General features: G+C 33.5%; 1 protein-coding gene across 2 annotated transcripts in view; it reads right to left on the bottom strand.

Annotated features, from left to right (window-relative positions):
* The window catches only part of Klhl1 (kelch like family member 1), a 226,787-nt gene that overhangs the window by 25,322 nt on the left and 182,164 nt on the right, over positions 1–19,301 (bottom strand). For both annotated transcript variants that reach the window (XM_048341261.1, XM_048341262.1), the window contains one exon: positions 1,721–1,883. In XM_048341261.1, the coding sequence (XP_048197218.1) occupies positions 1,721–1,883 (163 nt within the window). The remainder of the gene's footprint in view (positions 1–1,720; positions 1,884–19,301) is intronic.

Raw genomic sequence — 19,301 nt, 5'->3', positions numbered from 1 at the left:
CTGTAACCCCAATACTTACGGTGTTGAAGAAGGAAGGTTTGTAGTTTAAGACTAGCTTAAGCTATATAACAATAGTCTGTTGTAATTAAACAAACAAGTATGGATAATAGGAGGCTATTATTCTGGTACCATAGCACTAGACCTTCATATCCCATATCATGCTCACTATAGTGCACAGGTCTCCCGATAAACTCACATATATCTCTACTAATAATTTCTCTAGTTCTGCAATTATCTATTTCCTGATATTTCACTTTCTTTGAAATCTACAACTCAGGGACAGTAATTGCCCTATTACAAAACAATTATGAAAAGTGTTCCCCAAACTATTATCTTATTAATTAGCATATAATTGTTAGTATAATTTATTCAATATGTTTAGTTACTAAAAAACAAACAAACAATGTTCAACCAGCATTCTCATGCACAACATCAGTGTCATAAACCCAAAAGTATAATCTCTGAAGTAATTTCTTATATCCTGATCAGAAAGGTTTACAAGGCCTCACAGATTTGTATACATTGAAATTTAAGGCACTTAGCCGACTATCACAACATATCAGGAAACTTAACAGAAATTGATAAATTCTCTCTTAATACACTAAGCTTCACTAAGTATGTGCTTCAATTTGACTATAAGTGGCATTACAAACATAAGATTTTAAATAAACAATGAATCTATTTCCCCATGGTAAATCATAGCACAAATACAGTTGTAGATTTTTTTAATGATGACAGCATCTATCAAAATTCAAGGTTTTAGAAGTGTTCAGACAGTATAATAAAGAGAAAAAAACAAGCAGACAGAAAGGCCTTTCAGCCATAGTGCAAAGCAAAATACGAGTCAAACAAAATTAAACAACTATTTTTTACGAGATTTTCTGAGGCTATGACTAACCACTCCCCAATATCTATCCACCCTTCTGCTCTACTCTGTATTTATCAAATAATTCCTTGTCTGTCATAGTCTTAGATGACATTTTTATTTTGTAATCTACCATAGTGGGACTCTGACCAGGATTCTTTCATGAAAACTAAATAATTTTGTGCTTGAATTTACCAGTTAATTTAATTTACCACAGCATACGAGGTTTTAGCCTTGACACAGTCTCTTACATTTCTACAATAAATGACATCACAAGTAATCAGCACTCAAGACTTTTGCTGCTATTCATTCACTTTAATTGAGAAAAAAATTCAAAAATAATATTTAGGGATAACAGATCCGAATGATGCCTTAGAGATAAATGATATTCAGACAGTTTCCAGCATCCTATTGTCATACATTCAAAAAACATTTTTAGGTATCAGAGAATGATGTTTGTTTTGTAAACACATTTGGAATAGTGTGCCGGGAGGTCATTGAAAATAGTCTTCGCAGTAACAATTCTCAGTATGGACGGATTTACACAATGTGTAGAATCCAGTCATAGGAGTGTAATGTAAGCAAAGAACAGGGAAAATCTAAATAGCAACTTATGTTAGACCTTGGCCTAGTTGAGTCAGAACCAGAGGGAAATATTTCGGGTGTGAAATGATTTCTCACAGAGAGAGCAGTGGTTTTTATTTGCCAGTTATACATGAAGACTAAAATTTAAAACTGTAAAACTCTGGAAGCATTTTAAAACATTTTACAAGAATTTTGCACAGCTAGATTACTGTTATATAAAATGAGTTCACTCTTTAAATCCACTGTAAAATAAAGAAAAACTGTACTTACTTGCCATTCAATGCTGCTACACCAACTGTGCTCCTAGCAATGGCCATACTCGCTACAAAGGTCCACTGCTGACTCTGTGGGTCCCATCTCTCCACTGTGTTCAGATAGCTCCAGCCATCATGGCCTCCCACAGCATAGATGGGTCCTTCCAGTACTGTTACTCCTGAAACGAAGAAAAACGTATGATGTTCCTTAGCTGGAGAACATTACATGATTCATTCAGATACTGAACTATGTATGCTGAGGGTAGGGATGCAAGACGAAAAACTGGGGGAGAAGGGTGGAAAGGTTGACATGGACCAAGATGCTTTGTACATATAACCTGACATACAGAATTGCAACATATTGTACAACTACTTAATAATAAAAATTAAAAACTATATTGAGAGGATAAATTTCATTTTATGTATATGCAATATAATCACTTGGAAATTAATATGAAAACCTTGAGTGAATTTCATATGCCTCTTCAGTTCAAAGCAATTTCTACATTATGGTGTAGTTGGGTTCCCCAATGACTCCATAATAAATGTATATATGGTTTAGAAATGAGGAAGCCCATCATACTATTAAGTGAGATCACTAAAGCCAAGTGACTTCAACCAATCAAATGCACAGCAAATTTATTCACTGGTCTTCCAGAAATTTCAAATCTTCACAGAAACGTAATCTGAAATGTAAAGTGTTGCTCAATATGTAAATTTTATATTCATATTGATGGAAGGAGCCTCTTTTCCTCTAGAGAAATTCTAATGAATGTTCTCCAAAAGAATTGCATTCACTCCTTGATTGACAAGAACTCTGGATAATCTATTGATTTAATTCTTTTCAAACTGACAAGTTGAATTTCTACAAATATATTCATATTGAGGGAAGATATAAATCAAGGAGTTCCTGGAGGAAGGTCTGTTTATTGTTAGTGTCAATAGACAAATAATTTATAATTTGAGATGATGATGATGATGATGATGATTTTGTTTTGACCCATTTCCAAAGTCCAATTTCCCAAAGAAAATCCAAAAGAGATGAGCAAGAAGAGTTTTAAGATTTCTTTATGCTTGATATAGTTTTTAGATGCTTTCTGGCCCCTACAGTGCAGGGTAAATTCTCTGCTCCTTGAATACCCAACTCTCCTTAAAATCCTCTTGACAGTTCTAGGATGAGAGAGAAATCCTGTCAAAGTGAGATACTGTCCCACCACTTTGTCTCTATTAAAGGTTATGAACAAAAGTTCAGTTAGCACCTTGCTCAAAATGGTAACAGTACATACAGAAATAAAGACAGGAGGAAGTTTGTTTCTTGTAAGAGTTTTTCCTCCCTGCCTCTATCCCACTCTCCCTCCTATGTTTGCTTCCTCTCTCCTTTCCTCCCTGGCTTTGAATTTGCCAGAGAAGTGTTATGACATTAAGCTTATACAAAATCCTAAAAATAATATTTTTCTACTGTGTAAAATCACTGACTCCATCTATCACCTTGTGAAATATTTTAATTATTTGTTACATGTTAACTGAAATTATTTTGAGAATTACTCCATCTAATGACAGCTGATATTTCTTTCAATATAATTTTATACTATGCTTGCTTAATTTCTATGTATATATACATATATAAATTTTAATTTTGTTCTTAATTGATTTTAAGTTGCAAAATATTTATTTTTATTCACTAATTCTTCTTGGTTTAATTATAGCTTATAAATTATTAATATATAAACCCTAAAGATCAATTGGCTCCAGTATATAAACTTCATATTGTTATTTATTCCATTTCTGTATAATTAATTTTAATAGATATTGTTTTAATGGCTTTCCTATTTCTCACCCATTACTCTTCCACTTTAATGCAATATAATCACTTAATCCTGTACGTGGAATACTGCTTTTTTTTTTTCTTCTTCCAGTGTTCTAATTGACAGAGCTCAATAACTTTAGGTCAAATGGACAATTAACTTACAGAATAAAGATTGCAGGAATGATAAGCATCATATAATACAAAGATATAATGCTAAGTTTAAAGATAACAGGGAGCACAGAAGAGATAGTTCGGCCTCCTGATCACCACTCAGGCAGCTGCTGCTTACCTAGGGTGGTGACCCTGGCCCGTGGGTCTCCATGAAAATCGTCAGTTTCTTTACTTCCACAACTCACAATGTGCAGCAAGCCCTAGTTGTGCTTTGCTTTTTTGACCCTAGAATAAAAATGCCTGGGGGAGATCGAAAATAAAAGTGGAGTTGATCTGAAAACTGTTTTCTTCTCTATTAAATCTTGGAACACAAGCGTTGGCTACCTGATCTGTTTTCTGATGGACTAAAATGCTGGATTCTTACATTTCATTCATTTTTATAGTTGTACATTAAGAAACTCACTCTGATGTAGATACTCCTCCAAGCTAATGTTCACTTTCTGTAACTTGTACTTTATGTCCACTTTAATGATGCAAACATAATATGTAAACATAATATTATCCAATATATCAATCTGTAATTACCATACTATTTTATATAGGTATATGGTTTCCTAGTGTCTATCTTATCTATATGGATGAGTTTATTATTCTCACTATATAATAACTTCCTTACTACTAATTTGGCAATGATGTCATATTATTATAATAAAGACTGTACAAATGAAACTATGTTTAAAAAAATCAGGTATATTATAACACATTGCGGTTGTGTGATTTTTGCAATCCATTTCAATTTTTATTATATTGATATTTACTCATGATTAAAAAGAAATTCATAATATGTGCAATTACCATGTAAAATTTTTAAATTGTTTCATATGTGTATGCATCAGAATAAACAAGAGATTCACGTTAGAAATTGTTCAGAGAAATTTTAAAATATCAAAAAGAGTTTCATGTATGAAATGCAATGCTAATACCAGAAATTAATGATTTTTATATACTCCTTATGGAATTGTAATTTAAAATTTCATACATGGCCAAGTGCTTTGGCTTATGCCCTATCCATATTCAGCTAGATAAAAATGTTTTGCATCCTCATCTTGACCAATGAAAATCTCGGTACAAGATAATGCATTTGTCATCTCAACTACATGGAATGTGTGCACTGAAAAATCATAGCTCAGGCCACCTGCAAAAGAGGAGAGATCTGCCTGAAAGTGGCTGGGGGCAGGGCTCCATCAGTAGAGTGCCTGACTGGTTAAAAAATTACTTAAAGTACAAATTCAAGTACAACCATACATACACACATATGTATTCCTCATATATGCACATGATTATGTATATGTTTGTACATCTATGTATATATAGCTATGTGTGATGTGTGTATATACGTATATACATCATCCCTCACTTTTCTACAAGCTATTTCCTACTAATGAGATGGGGAGGATGAAAAGGATTTAAAATGCTCACAAATATACATCACATTATTACTACCCACATGATGAAATGAAGAATTTTTCCAAGGTGTATGTATGTATGTATATATATATATATGTATAATGTATAGACATGTGGGCACATATATGTATATATACATATATATACACATATACATACATACATATGTAGTGGTGATGGTCAAATAATAAGCTCAATAAAATTTCATTGTTATATAAATCAAACAATCAATATAATCTCTTTTAAGAATGCATATTAAAGCCAAGGGTTGTTCTTTTTAATATAAATCATAATTAGTTAAACAGTAAGTGTGAAATGTGTTATTATCACCAAAGCTGGAGTAATTTCCCTAAATTTTGTCATCATTAAGTCCCTAGCAAGTGATATTTCCTCAGGATTGTTATTTATTTTGATAACCCGTGTTGATGAAATATCCATGTTTCTCTTGGAATATTCATTCTTCACATTTTCAGTTGATAGAGAGCAGTATTCCTTCAGATGGCTAAAGATTGTCAATCTCTAGCTGTGTTGCAATGTGATTTGCATATTCCTTGCAGCTGTTTAAATTCCCTAGCAGAAGGGTCTCATTATGTAGAGTGAATAATTGTACCATAACAATTCCAAAATCAAAATGATACATTCAAACTCTTCCTCATGTTTACTAAGAATATCTTTAAAGATGGCGACATATCAATTTTTTCTGTCAACATTAATCCTACATTCTTTAAATAATATCTAGTAGAATGAAAATAAATATTTTATTGATCACAAGAAGAACACAATTCTACATGGTGCATTTGGAGACTGTTCACGATTTCTATACAATTATGAAGATTTACAAATTAAAAGACCAATTAACTTTGTTAGTTGTATTCTATTCTTTCCTTGAATGAGAATATTGTTAACTTTGAGTATATATTAAAATTATCTCAGAGCTTATGAAAAAATAAACTAACATTTGTGTTGATTACAGAAGTTCCAACTTTATTGAACTTGGATGACTTCTCAATATGGAGACATCAAAAGTTTCCCGAGTGTAGTATAGGTCAGAGTTTAAAAATTGCTGTCACGGGGCTGGGGATATGGCCTAGTGGCAAGAGTGCCTGCCTCGGATACACGAGGCCCTGGGTTCGATTCCCCAGCACCACATATACAGAAAACGGCCAGAAGCAGCGCTGTGGCTCAAGTGGCAGAGTGCTAGCCTTGAGCGGGAAGAAGCCAGGGACAGTGCTCAGGCCCTGAGTCCAAGGCCCAGGACTGGCCAAAAAAAAAAAAAAAAAAAAATAGCTGTCACAGTGGAAAATGGCAACAATAAATAATAGAAATCATGTATCTCAGTAGCAATCTGCCTACCTTATAATTTCTAATGGTATTTCAGTGTGTGTGGGTGGGTGTGTGAACTTGCATGTGTGCATGCATATGCGTGCATGCATATGTGTGCATGCATTTCTGTGCATCGGGGCTAGTACATGGAACCAAGGAGGTAATAAACATTCAGCAGTCAGCTGCAATGTAATTTTATTTCTATATGATTTCCGTTTTGTGGGTTCCTATGTCATCCCCTCACTTTTCTACAAGCTATATCCTACTAATGAGATGGGGAGACAAAGCTCACAAATATATATTACATTATTAGCATCCACGTGATGAAATGAAGAACATTTTCCAAGGTAAAAATGTGATGATCGAACTAACATCTGAAGGGAAAAAGTAAGATTCTTTTGTTGACTGGTAATTCTTAGAAAAAGGGTATTCATCTTGGAGTTTGTGTCCTGATAAAACAACATGAAAATTGGGAACTACAAAAAATTTGTTCTCTTGTGAAGACTCAACAGCGAGTTAAAGGACAGAAAGCACAATGCACAATATGGCCAACTAGTTAAAAGTCTATATGATATGGGATCTTGTAAACCCATAAAAAGAGTTCTATTTTTTTTACTCTGAAGATATTTGTGACTCTCTTACCATGCTTTAAGCAGAATCATGATTGAAACATATATTTTTTTTTTTTTCAAAATACCTTATCCCGGAAGTGGTAAGAAAAAGTAAGACTAGATGTAACTATGTGAATAGCATGTTGTCATACAAAAATAGAAAATAATAGCTATCATTGAAATGCTTTTTGCCCATTTGACTTGAAGACTTTTTAAGAATGTTCTGTTTTATATTATACAACATCAAAGTACATGATATAATAAAGCTCCTTTGCACCAATTACTTTCATATTGCCAATTTATGCTTCCCATTGCCACTAGGGAAGGTACCCTCAGAAGACTGACAATGGTCAACTTTTTGTTCTTACTCATATGTTATATGTCCATTGTTGTTGAACTCATTATGTTTCCAGTCTTCAACACATTTTCAAATGTTTTACCTATCAATGTATTGCTGTTGTCCAAATACCCTTATTTACAAGACTCATTTAATGGAAGTTTATTTGCAAAAGGCAGGATTAATTTTCTTTAAATTTTCCATTTAAAAAAAATCAGTATTCCTCTCTAATCCCTAAAATGGAAACAATTTTCCTATTTAAATCCTTACTATAAGATATTATAAGTACAGTAACTATTTTTAAGTGCATAGTATTAAGATAGCTTATTAAGAAGTGACATTGTACATATCTCCTATTTAAAGTTCATTCTGTCCTAACAGAATAAACTTCAGCTATGACATTTGCAAATTAATAGAGATATTATTTTATGTAATTTTAATACTTCTCTGTATTTGTATTCATTTAGACAGTAATTTAAAAGAGCAGCACCACAGGTTAATTCCGTAGTATAGTTATGAAAACTAATTCAATAAGATTATCTTGTCTCACTTGTAATTACAGTCCATTGCCTACACTATTATTGTATTTAAAAATTACTAAATTAAATAAAATTGAGGAAATGATTCCACCTATACATAAAATGCAAACAAAGCTAGTGAAGAGTAGAAAGTTCAAGGATTTTGAAGATGCTATTCAGACTGCAATTTTCGTGAATATATTTTAAGGTCTTTGTTTTACTCTGTGGCCAACTTTGTGATTATGAGATATTTTCTATGAATTTTAAGCAATAATTTATATAAAACCTTTATTCTCATAATGCCTGCCAAAATATTTCTGAGCTGAAATATAATTTGTTCCTTTAGTTACTCTTAACATATTAAGGTCTACTACAAAGTAATATTGCTTGTAGTATAAAATGATTTTCTGGATGAAATAGGAATTTGTAGAAAACAGATAGTCCTCAGTTACCTAAGCTTCATTTGGTGGTGAAATTTGCACAACCAAATAAAATTAACAACTCGTATTTTTATCGTGAATACTTAAGCACAATTCCTTTTGTGTGTTCTACTTCATGTTTTGGGCTTCTCTGAGCTAAGCAAAAAGTAGAATTTTCAGGCACCTCAAGTAAACTGTGGAAGGGTGATGGAATCTCTGTGGAGATTTAGACATTGGGTTTAACTCTTGTGGTCTGGCAAATGTCTGAAATAAACTCTTACCAGCAAAAATCAGAAAAAAATGTTTAAAGAACTTGGGTGCAATTGTTGAATCTTAAAGATAATCTTGGTGTTTACTGGAAGTCAGTACTTGAATTTCTCTGACTTTGGTGTTCCCCAAAGTTAACAACTTCTAGTGCAAACACTGCAGAATAAATATTATATAGTAAATGCTATAGCCGTAGGAATTTCATCACCAGAATTTGTTTTCCTGAAAACTCTTACATTGAAATACACGCCAAAAGCTTCATAATTTTCAAGGTAGAGACTTTCGTGGATAGATTTAGATAAGGTCATTGATATTTACCCTTCATGAGGGAGTTTGTGAAGAGAAAATTTGTTCTCTGCCACATGATGACCAAGAGAAAAGGCAGTGGTCAGTTTGTCAGGAAGAGAGCTCTTTCTAAAAATAATTTAATAAATAAACCATCTAGTATTTGGAGCTCACAGTATCCAAGCTATGAGGACTAAATACTTGTTGCTTAAGGTAGATACATACTCTTATTATTTTTAGAACAACTTGAATAGAATAAGGTATAGAGCTATGCTCTTAATGAGAATTAAGTGGAATGATTGGAATTTAAAATGATTATAAATGATTAAATTGACCCAACTAAAAACAGGAAATCAAGTATATACATTAATTGAATATGTGATGAAAATGCTACTATTGCTACATAATTATGACTAGATTACAACTGAGTACATAACTTCTTACTGAAAAGATCATCTTGCTATAATTTACAAGACATTTTAGAGTTATATTTAATTATGTGAGCCGAAAGGAAATTATGTACTCTTTCATACTAGGCTTATGATGGAAAGCAAGTAGATTTTAAAAAAAAAGGCGGGGGAGACATATTGGGGATGGGAGTATGGCTTAGTGGTAGATTGCTCACCTAGCATGCATGAAGCCCTGGGTTCAATTCCTCAGTACCATATAAACATAAAAAAGCCAGAAGGGGTTCTGTAGCTCAAGTGGTAGAATGCCAGCCTTGAGCAATAGAAGCTCTGGGCAATGCCCAGGCCTTGAGATGGAGTCCTAGGACTGGCCAAAAAAAAAAAAAAAAAAGATAAAGAAAAGGTGAGGGGTGGGGTAAAACAAGAGTAAACTAACCCTACAGGCTTTACAGCAGCCAAATGGTAGTCCTGCTTCATAGATATTGATTTCACCAATAGGAAGAATTACTTTACCTAAGCCATTGCTATCTGTTCAACCATAGTTGATATCATTCTAATAGATTCAGCTCAAGAGTACTATATTTCTTTGATTTACTATCTTTTAGTCAAATTCTCAGCAACATCCACTAAATGTTTTAATATTTTTTTAAGTTTCCACATTGCAAAGCTGTTTTAAAATTTCAATGAAATAATGGAATAATAACAACTGAAGGTGCATTTAAAATGGAATATAATTACATGTGAAATGATGGCTGAGAATTTTCCTGGAAGACAATCAGGGAGAGGATTTTACCCTCAAAAGGATTTTTTTTTTTTTTTAGCATTTGCTTTATGCAGGCCACAGCACTTTATTATCTCATTCCTCTTTTCACATAATAGATCTTGTAATGTTAATCTCTCTTTTTTTCCCCTCCCTTCTCCTTCCTTCCCTCCCTCCTTTCCTTTTCCTCTGGTCCTGGGGCTTGAAATCAGGACCTGGGTATTGTCCGTTGTCCTTGAGCTTTTATGCTCAAGGCTGGCACTCTACCACTTTGAGCCACTACAGACCATTGCAATAGCGATACTTACAAAACCAATTGGTGTAAACCAATTATACAACTCATGGAGGCAGGAGGAAAATGGGGAGGGGGAGAATGGGAAAAAATGAGGGACGAGGTAACAAATTGGATAAGAAATGTACTTGCCTTACATATGGAACTGTAACACCTCTATGCTTCACTTTGACAATAAAGAAGGAAAAGAGAGAGAGAGAGAAATAACTAAGCAAAAAAGGAGTAAGGACATGGCTCAAGTGACAGAGCACAAGGCTCCGAGTTCAAATCCTAGTCCAGCCAACTTTACTTGTTTATTTGTGTGTTTTTTTTTTCTCAAAAGAGGAAAAACTAAACTGCATTAAACCCAACACTTCCTTTTACAAAAAGGTAATCTCCGAAAATTAAAGGGATGTCCCAGGGCCCATCAGTCACTAGCCATAAAACCAAGACAAACACTCATATCCTCCACGTTTTTGCAACGTTCCTTCCCGATAATACAGGCTACCCTCCACCTAGCTTTCCCAATGGTGCTCCTCAAAGGTGAACGAAATGTCGGGGTGCCCCTCTAGAGGGGGCTGGACCTGGGAACTGAAACGGCTAAAATCAGGACACGGGGGATGCAAAGGCAAATGAACCAATGCACACTTTATTTTGGGAGGGCCTAGACTTATATACTGATTTAGGAATATGGTCATAAGACATCAGTTTACAACTTCAAGAGTAAAGTTCAAACAGAAAGATATACATCATAAGACTTATCTAAGCATGGCTACATCTGTGAATACATTATAGGATTAGACAAGGATAGTCAAGGCAAGGCTACATTTATCCCCTAACTACTTGTTTGCGCTGAGTTGACTATATTAGCCATAAAACTCCCCCCACACAGTAAACCCCCCTCCCCATGTAACTATGTAAATAAATCTTCCAAGGAACTCTCTTATCAGGGTAGGAATGTTTCATTATCAAATGATTTCTTTCGGCCATCAAACACAGGACATTCCTTAATGGAGGTGTGCCTCGTTGGTGTATTAGTTTGCTATTAAGGCCTCTGAAAGTTAGTGTTGAGGCTGAGTCCTCCACAGGTCAGAGAATCATTCTCCCACAGTGAACTTAGGATCGGGAGAAAGTAACAACTGATGCAACAAGAACGCCTTTCTCAACAAGGTGAAAGATGAAAAAAACTACCAGGTACTCATCATGTTTCCATGGAAATCAAAGCAAGCCAACCAAGACTATGCATCATTCTAGCTGTTAGGAAGCACTAAAGCTCAGACTGGCTGGCAAAATAGCTAGGAAAATGTTCCAAGCCAGCCCCAGTTTAAAAATCAGTGACACTCTTATCCAATAAACTGAAACAAAACAAAAACTTAAAGTGAAGCTTCAGCTCAAATGGTAGAGAGCTATCCTTCAGTGAAACAAGCTTAGGACCAGTATGCAGACCCTGAATTCAACCCAGGATCAATAATAATAATAATAATAATAATAATAATAATAATAATAATAAAATGAAAATTTTGTCACAAATTATTTTAGCTGTTTTACGATTCCATAAACAATGGCTTTTTCAAAATAAGTGAATACTGAGTATCATGTAGAAAATCATCACTAGTTATGATGTAAAATTTGGATGTAATAATGTTTGTATATACCAGAAATGCAGAACAGAGAAACAGAGAAGCCTTATAGAGTAATGAAAGCTATTAGATTCAGCTGGTTAAGATTATCTACACTGTGAGGTGAGGAGAGTCAAGCTAGGCACTTTCTACTTAGTCCTGGGAAAATTCAAATTGCATTGAGAAAATTAATTTTCATTATTTTGGGATAAAGATAAAGAAAAGGATGAGGCAAAAATACTTGCTTGACACCAGAATATCAAACAATATTGCAAACATTTTATTCAACATTAATAGATCCTACCATTAGTTTGAGAGATGTGTGTGTATGTGTATCCTCAAAATGCACTCATGGATAGTATAAGTAAATGAAAAAACATAAGATTTATGATGTTCTTTGGGATACCATGATTCGATATGTCACTATGGTATGATTACTTATAAAAGTGCAGGTTTGTATTCCTATCAGCTTTCTGCTTACCTACTTTTTATATGTTGTTCCTAACTCTCATATGATATTCATCTATGTCTCCAAGTCTACTGTGCTGCATTTCTGATCATTCAAGCCTATTCTATGGGGAAGGATTTTTTATTTTTTATTTTTTTGGCTTAGTATAATGTCATCAAAGTTCTGTGGTAAGAAAGCCAAACAAAGGCAAGATCTTATCTGATATTTTTTAATACTTGCAAGAATTTTCATTCATTGCCTACAAATTGGATCATTAATTAATTGTCACAATTTATGTTTAATGAACTGTTTGAGTTTATCTTTGCATCTAAAACCTTTTGGAGGAATACTGACAGGTAATTATCCTTTTGCAAATTTCTAGATGTTAGAGTGAAGACTAAACTTGACTTTTCACCTGGAGAACTTCTCTATAATGTCATGCTCACCTATATTCTAGCACCAATTAATCTTCCTTGGCTCAGATTTACATTCACTGATTCTAGTCCAAAGTAGTTATGAAAGTTTAAAATGAGAACTGATAATACTTTTTTCTCATTGGTGATTTGCTGTTACAGGGGACCTAACAGTGAAGATAACCCATACATAATTTTAGCTTTGCTGAGACACATTTTTAAGTCAATAATTTCATAATAATTTAATTTATCAATGATAAGGCTTCAACATGTCATTTTTTTCCCTTTACCAAATGATTAAATGAGGGACATGAAAGCCAACATATGGAAATGTGCTTTAATAACAGCAAGTTCCACAAAGATATCTTGTGATATTATTTTAATATCACCAGACCTATATGGGTTTACTTAGGTGAAAATTATTATAAAATTAGGATTCCAGGACTCATCATTCATTCTATGATGGATTCCATCATTTCACTGGATGGTTTTCATTAAGATATCTGTCTGAAGAGTCAACAAAGAGGCTGGGCCTGGAGACCTAAGCTTGTGAAATTATAATTCCAGCTTCTTGAGAGGGAAATTCAGGAGGATTATAGCTGTAGGTCAGGTTGGGCAAAAGTTAAAAGTGAACCCATATCAACAAGTAAGTTTTAAGTGGCTGCTCATGTCTATAATCCCATGTGTGCATGAGGTACTCTGAAGCTTCCTACCTTGTGGTCTGAGGTGAACTTCAAAGCAATCAAATAATCTATTAAAATAACAATAAGTAATGCAAAGAAGGTCTTGGGTGTGTCTCAAGTGGTAAAGTATCTACCTAGTAAGTGTGAGATTGAAGCATTATTTCAAATCCCAGTATAGTCCCCCCCCCCAGCAAAATAAAAAAAGAGTTCATAAAGAAAATACATCCATCTGCCAATCTCAGATCTGCTACCCCTATAAAGCAATGTGGGATTAAAATGAAGCTGGTTCAATTAGATAGGAACAATATAACTGCCGAAGTTTCAAGTTGCTAGCAATGAGCCTCTCTAATGTATTTTCTTGCAGATACTCCTTGAAGCCTGAGTACACACACATACATTGTTCCTTTAAAGCCCAGGAGGGGTACACACACACTCACACACACACACACACACACATGCACACACGAAGTCAAATAATCTACTGTGGTATCTTAGGGAAGTACTTTGGACTTTAAATCTGTAAGATGATTTAAAGGAATTCAAGTCACTGGTATACTCTTTTGAAGAAATTTTAGGTCCTTGTCCTTTTCTTCTTTCTCTTGGATTCCCATCTACCACGAGTTTAGAAGTTGTCAGACACTATGTCTTCCCTTTGCTATGTATTGAACTTCCATTGAACAAAAACAACTGAGGAGCAACCATAGTTTCTAAACTCTGAAACCATAATCTAGCAGAAACCAACTCCACTTTCAGGTTAATTATCATCTTTATTTTCTCGTTGTGACTATCATTGTGTCCTATTGCAAAACTTTAAATATGAGGAGTTTTATCAGGGGTTTTCAGAGATGTTGATCCATTGAGTCAGAGAGGGCATGCTGGGGAAGAACAGTTCACAAAATGGCATCCAGGAAGCAGAGCGAATGTCGATAGGAAGGGGACAGTTCAAGATGTAATCCACAGTAACCTGTTCACTATGCTTAATGGGCTTTTTGTCACTATTTTCAATAATCCTGTCATGATTGTAAAGCGGTTAGTTTATTTCCTAAAATTGAGCCATCGTTTTCTAATCAATTTTGGAAAAAGAGTATGTGCAGAAATGTTTTTTGCTTTTTTTTTTTTAACTAATCTACTAGGTGAATCTCAAACTAATTATCATGGCACAGAAAGTATGTTCATACATGTGTATATGTATGTATATGTACCTGTTTATATTCTTCAAAAATGTTGTTGGCTAAATATTTCTTAAAGGTCTTGATTATGCTAAAAAAAAGAGTTACCATTTCAATAACTCACAGGAATATAGTCCCTTGAATATTTTTACTTGGAATTATTTTCTACTTCTGTAAATTATATTTTGTCATTCTACTAACATTTTTTTACTCTTTCCATAATATTATTATAATAGAAATTATTAGTACTAAAAAGATCAGATTTTCCTAAAATCCTGTGTACTTATGCCTATTGTATTGTAAAGTTGCATTTTGAAATGAAGATTTACTTGGAATGATACTGATTTTTGTTTTGTTTTGTTTTGTTTTAGAAACAGGTACATGGTTGTGGTTTCAACCAAGTTCTGGTAATGGAGGAGTGAATGAATATAAATAAATGCCAGAATGAGATCATCTTCATACAAACAAGAGCTTTACTCTTTTCGTACAGTAAATGTTTATGTAACAAAGATCCTTAGTAATCATTTATTGAGGACATTGGCTTTAAGAAGGGATTAACGAGGGACAAGGTAACAAACAGTACAAGAAATGTATCCAATGCCTAACGTATGAAACTGTAACCTCTCTGTACATCAGTTTGATAATAAAAATTTGAAAAAAAAAAAAAGAAGGGATTAACGAAGGTATCCCAGAGAATACAAGCTCTTATAATAATAAATCATCCTGAAGCTATTTCAATTCCCTTACTTCCTCTGTGATATTTCATTTTGCTCATGTTCCCTCCATAATGTCATCAACCATTTATAAAAATGGTTGGGGGTCTTGCTCAGCCATCTCAAAAAAGACCTGAGAGTGAGGTACATGTATCTCTTTTAACAGACACTCCCATTTTGGTGCTCTGTACTATAAGAAAATAGTCAGAGTTAGGGAACAATTCAAAATATTTTAATCAGATATGTGTGCATCAACATATACTATATATGATAACAACATCATATATATGAATATGTACATACTGTGACTCATTCAATTTCTTAAACTTGAATGTGTTGTTTTTATGTATAATATTGTAATAATAGTTATTCTACATTCTTTGCTATTCTTTCAGAAATCAGACTTCACATGCTTAAAAATAATAGAAATTACTTCCACCTTAATGTCTCCATCTTTTCAGACATAAAATATATTATATTTACTTGAGGACTCAAGAAGGCCCTTTCACAATTTTGGATGAGACTATAATTTACTTATGGTTTTCTTAATGAATTTCTCATAATTAGGCTTACAACACCTGGCTTCTGTCCTAGACTGAACATATCTACTTGTTCAATTAAACTTGATAAATTGCTGGAAACAGGAATAAAATAAATAATCAGAATGGGGTAGAAAATGAGTACACAAAGGAAAACAAGTAAAATATAATATATCAAGTTTGTGGAAAAATTCATCTTTGCCACCATTGTGCCATATCAATCTGAACAAATTAATTAGTACGTATGGTTCTCATTTATCTTTCTAAATAAAATTTCTGAAATGAACATTCTCTGAACTTCTCTAGGCTTAAGTATCTCTTGTTCTATTCATATTCTCATTTTCACTGATTACACACTCTATTATATGCCAGTTGGAACCTTCAAGGAATTGTGTTTAAAATGTAAGTGCAAATACAAACTTAGATTGAAAAATGAAAGATTTGCAGATTAAAGCATCTAAAAATATTAAAACATAAAACAAAATGATTTCTTCAGAGCAAATTAGAAAAATAGACAAGCAATGAATAAACAAAGCCAACTAAAAAATCAACTTTAAGTGTGGATCCTGATTTATTTCAATTCCCTTACTTTCTGCAAGTAATTTTTTTTCTTTGTGTAGTAGATTTTTCTTTATGATTTACCTCTATTGCCAGATTATCAACTCTTCTGAAAATAAAATCTAATCACTTTAATTCAATAACAAAAAAAAAATCAGGAAAATTTGTAGCTTTATTGTGAAAATTTGAAGCAAAATTTAAAATGCATAGATAATTATTGACAAAAATTCCCTCCCAAACAAATATGCCAACATTAAGTGTAAACTTTAAATTGAAAAATCATTTTAGAAAGTGAGAAAGATATACTATTATTCTTGTATATTATGCTAGAGAACACATATGAAAACATATAGATGTCTTGTTTAAAATCACTTTCATAAAATAATAACTAAGAGGGCTGGGAATATGGCCTATTGATAGAGTGCTCGCCTTGTATAAAATAAGAACTAATACTTCTTTACATATACACATTTATATCTTTTGCTTTTTTGGCTTAAATGTGCATTTCTTTTTCAAAATTTTTGATGATTACGATTTTGTGGTTCAGTTTTAGCATCACTTCTCTCTGGAAATATTTTTGCTTATTCAATTGATCATAGAATTTTTAGTCATGTCTAACTCTTTACTGATCTACTAACTTATTGGAGCTCACTAGTTAGATGTAATGTCTTTAGTATGATATATCTTTCATTCTTTTTCAAATTATTTGTTTATATTTTTCAATGAGTATTTTAATGAGTGGTAATACAAATTTTAATGTTCATTGAATGGGATGATTTAATGAATGAAAAAATCTTGAATTTCCCATATTTAATTTGACTAATTAGTTCAGCCCTTTCCTTAGCTCAATGTTATCCATTCACTTTGATATTACCAAAATTAGCACAAATGAAACAGGAAAAAGGATTGAAAATGGGTAATAAATAACACAAGCAAATGTTTGAGATATAACCGTAGAAGAGATCATTGTAAATTTGTATGTTTGTTTCTGCTGCAAAAAAGTATAATTTTTTACTTTGTAACTAATTCAGAGTAAACCTAATTATTTAGTGTTGGGAACAGCTGTGCCTTTAAGAGGCCACAGCTAGCTTTAGCCTGTCCCCTCCCCTTCCGCCTGTAACAGGAAGAGAAGCCCCTGCCCCTGGGGGGCCTCCCTGTGTCTCTCTCTCCGTTCCACATGTAAGGGGACCAGGGAGGGGAGGCTTTGGCAACCTTTCCTCAACTTAGCATAATCCATGAGAGCATGGTTTGCCTTCTGCAGGTGGGGGACAAAGCCGAATGTTCTTTCTTAGTTAGAATTCAGGCATCTCCCCTGGAGAAGTGAGGAGAGGGGTCCCAGAGAGGCCCCAACAATTTAGGTTCTCCGTATGTAAACACACACACACACACACACACACACACACACACACACACACACACACACAGAAAACTAGCTTTATCTAAATGCAGAATAGTATCATGACATGAATTTTTTTCACCTCAGTTCCAAAATTCTTGACACCATTTCAGACGTTTCTGTTATAGCTTCTCATTTTTAAGTCATTTGAGCTATAAATGACATTTATAAAACTAATAAAAGGTTGGCTTTAAACATGATTTATTTAATTTTTTGTGTATTATTGCTGTGGGGTATGACCATATTTTCTGAGTATGTTTATATGAGTGCATATTCTCAAGAGAATTGTACATTTCAGTTTCATCCTTAACTTGCCCTTCTGCATTATTTTTACTGTATCATTTTTAATGTTTCATGAGGTATGGTGAATGGTCAGATTTAAACTGTATTTCCTTGTGTAATATTTGATGGAATAAACTTTTCAAATAAACAGGTTGTCAGGGTCTTGTAAGAAACTATTTCTTAAGTAAACCAAACACAAGAAAGACAAATGTATATTGATATAATTAGGGAAACATGGGTTCTGATGAAACAAATGTTCCCTTTCAAACAAGGAAAGCTGACATCCTAGAATGAGATTTTCTAGCTCAATGAGTTATATCAGAGGTAACTGTGAGGATTATGCTATAATGATACTGGCTTCATGCCATGAAGTAAATCTTTCCTCCATGAATCCTAAGAAATAGAGAAAAGGCTGCTAATAAATAAGAACATGGACTATGTTTTTTCAAGGAAATTCATGATTAAAATGCTTAAAATTATTTTAAGTATTACTTGACATTTTGACATCATGTCTCCCCCATGTAGCTTATGATTCCTCATTGATTTGTTTACTTCGCATACGTGCATTTCTGAAAACAAATTTTCCCATTTCAGCCTTGGCCATTATCCCACTCTAACTACTGTATCCCAGGTTGTTTCTGTAATATAATTCCAGCAAACAATGTATAGGGCAATATAAATAACTTATAAGGAAGTTTATGACACATTAGCAATGTCCAAAGGTTACATATAGGAGACAATCCTATGTTTGATTTTGAGAAAGAGAGTATCTAATGACAACTTCTCCCATGAGGCAAGACCCCATGAATGTACACAGTTCATCTTCTATCTTAAACTAAAAAAAAAAGAGAGAGATTTCAATATTAACTGTAACTTCTGACTAGACTAAGAGGTTCCTTTTGAGAAAATCCTTTAATTTTTTTTCCACCTGAGTCTCATGTTTTTCAGGAGCACTTTTGAGATCTTGGCTGAGATTGGCAGAACCAATATCTTATAATGTCATTTCTGCCTTCATGCTTGAGAAGTATCTTGATTTGGCAAGGGCAATGTCAAAACATGTCAGAGGTTTCAAGTGTGTGTTCTTTATTCTCTAGAGGCTACCATTGTTGTTGAAAGGTTTCCGATGAGGTGAATTCTCTGTTTACTGCTATTTATTTTTGTCTTTTCTTTTTTGGTACTGGGGATTGAACCCAG

The sequence above is a fragment of the Perognathus longimembris genome, chromosome 3 (assembly GCF_023159225.1).
Source record: "Perognathus longimembris pacificus isolate PPM17 chromosome 3, ASM2315922v1, whole genome shotgun sequence".
Taxonomy (NCBI): Eukaryota; Metazoa; Chordata; class Mammalia; order Rodentia; family Heteromyidae; genus Perognathus; species Perognathus longimembris.
Note: the sequence above shows the minus strand (reverse complement) of the source record. Positions and strands in the feature narration are given on the sequence as shown.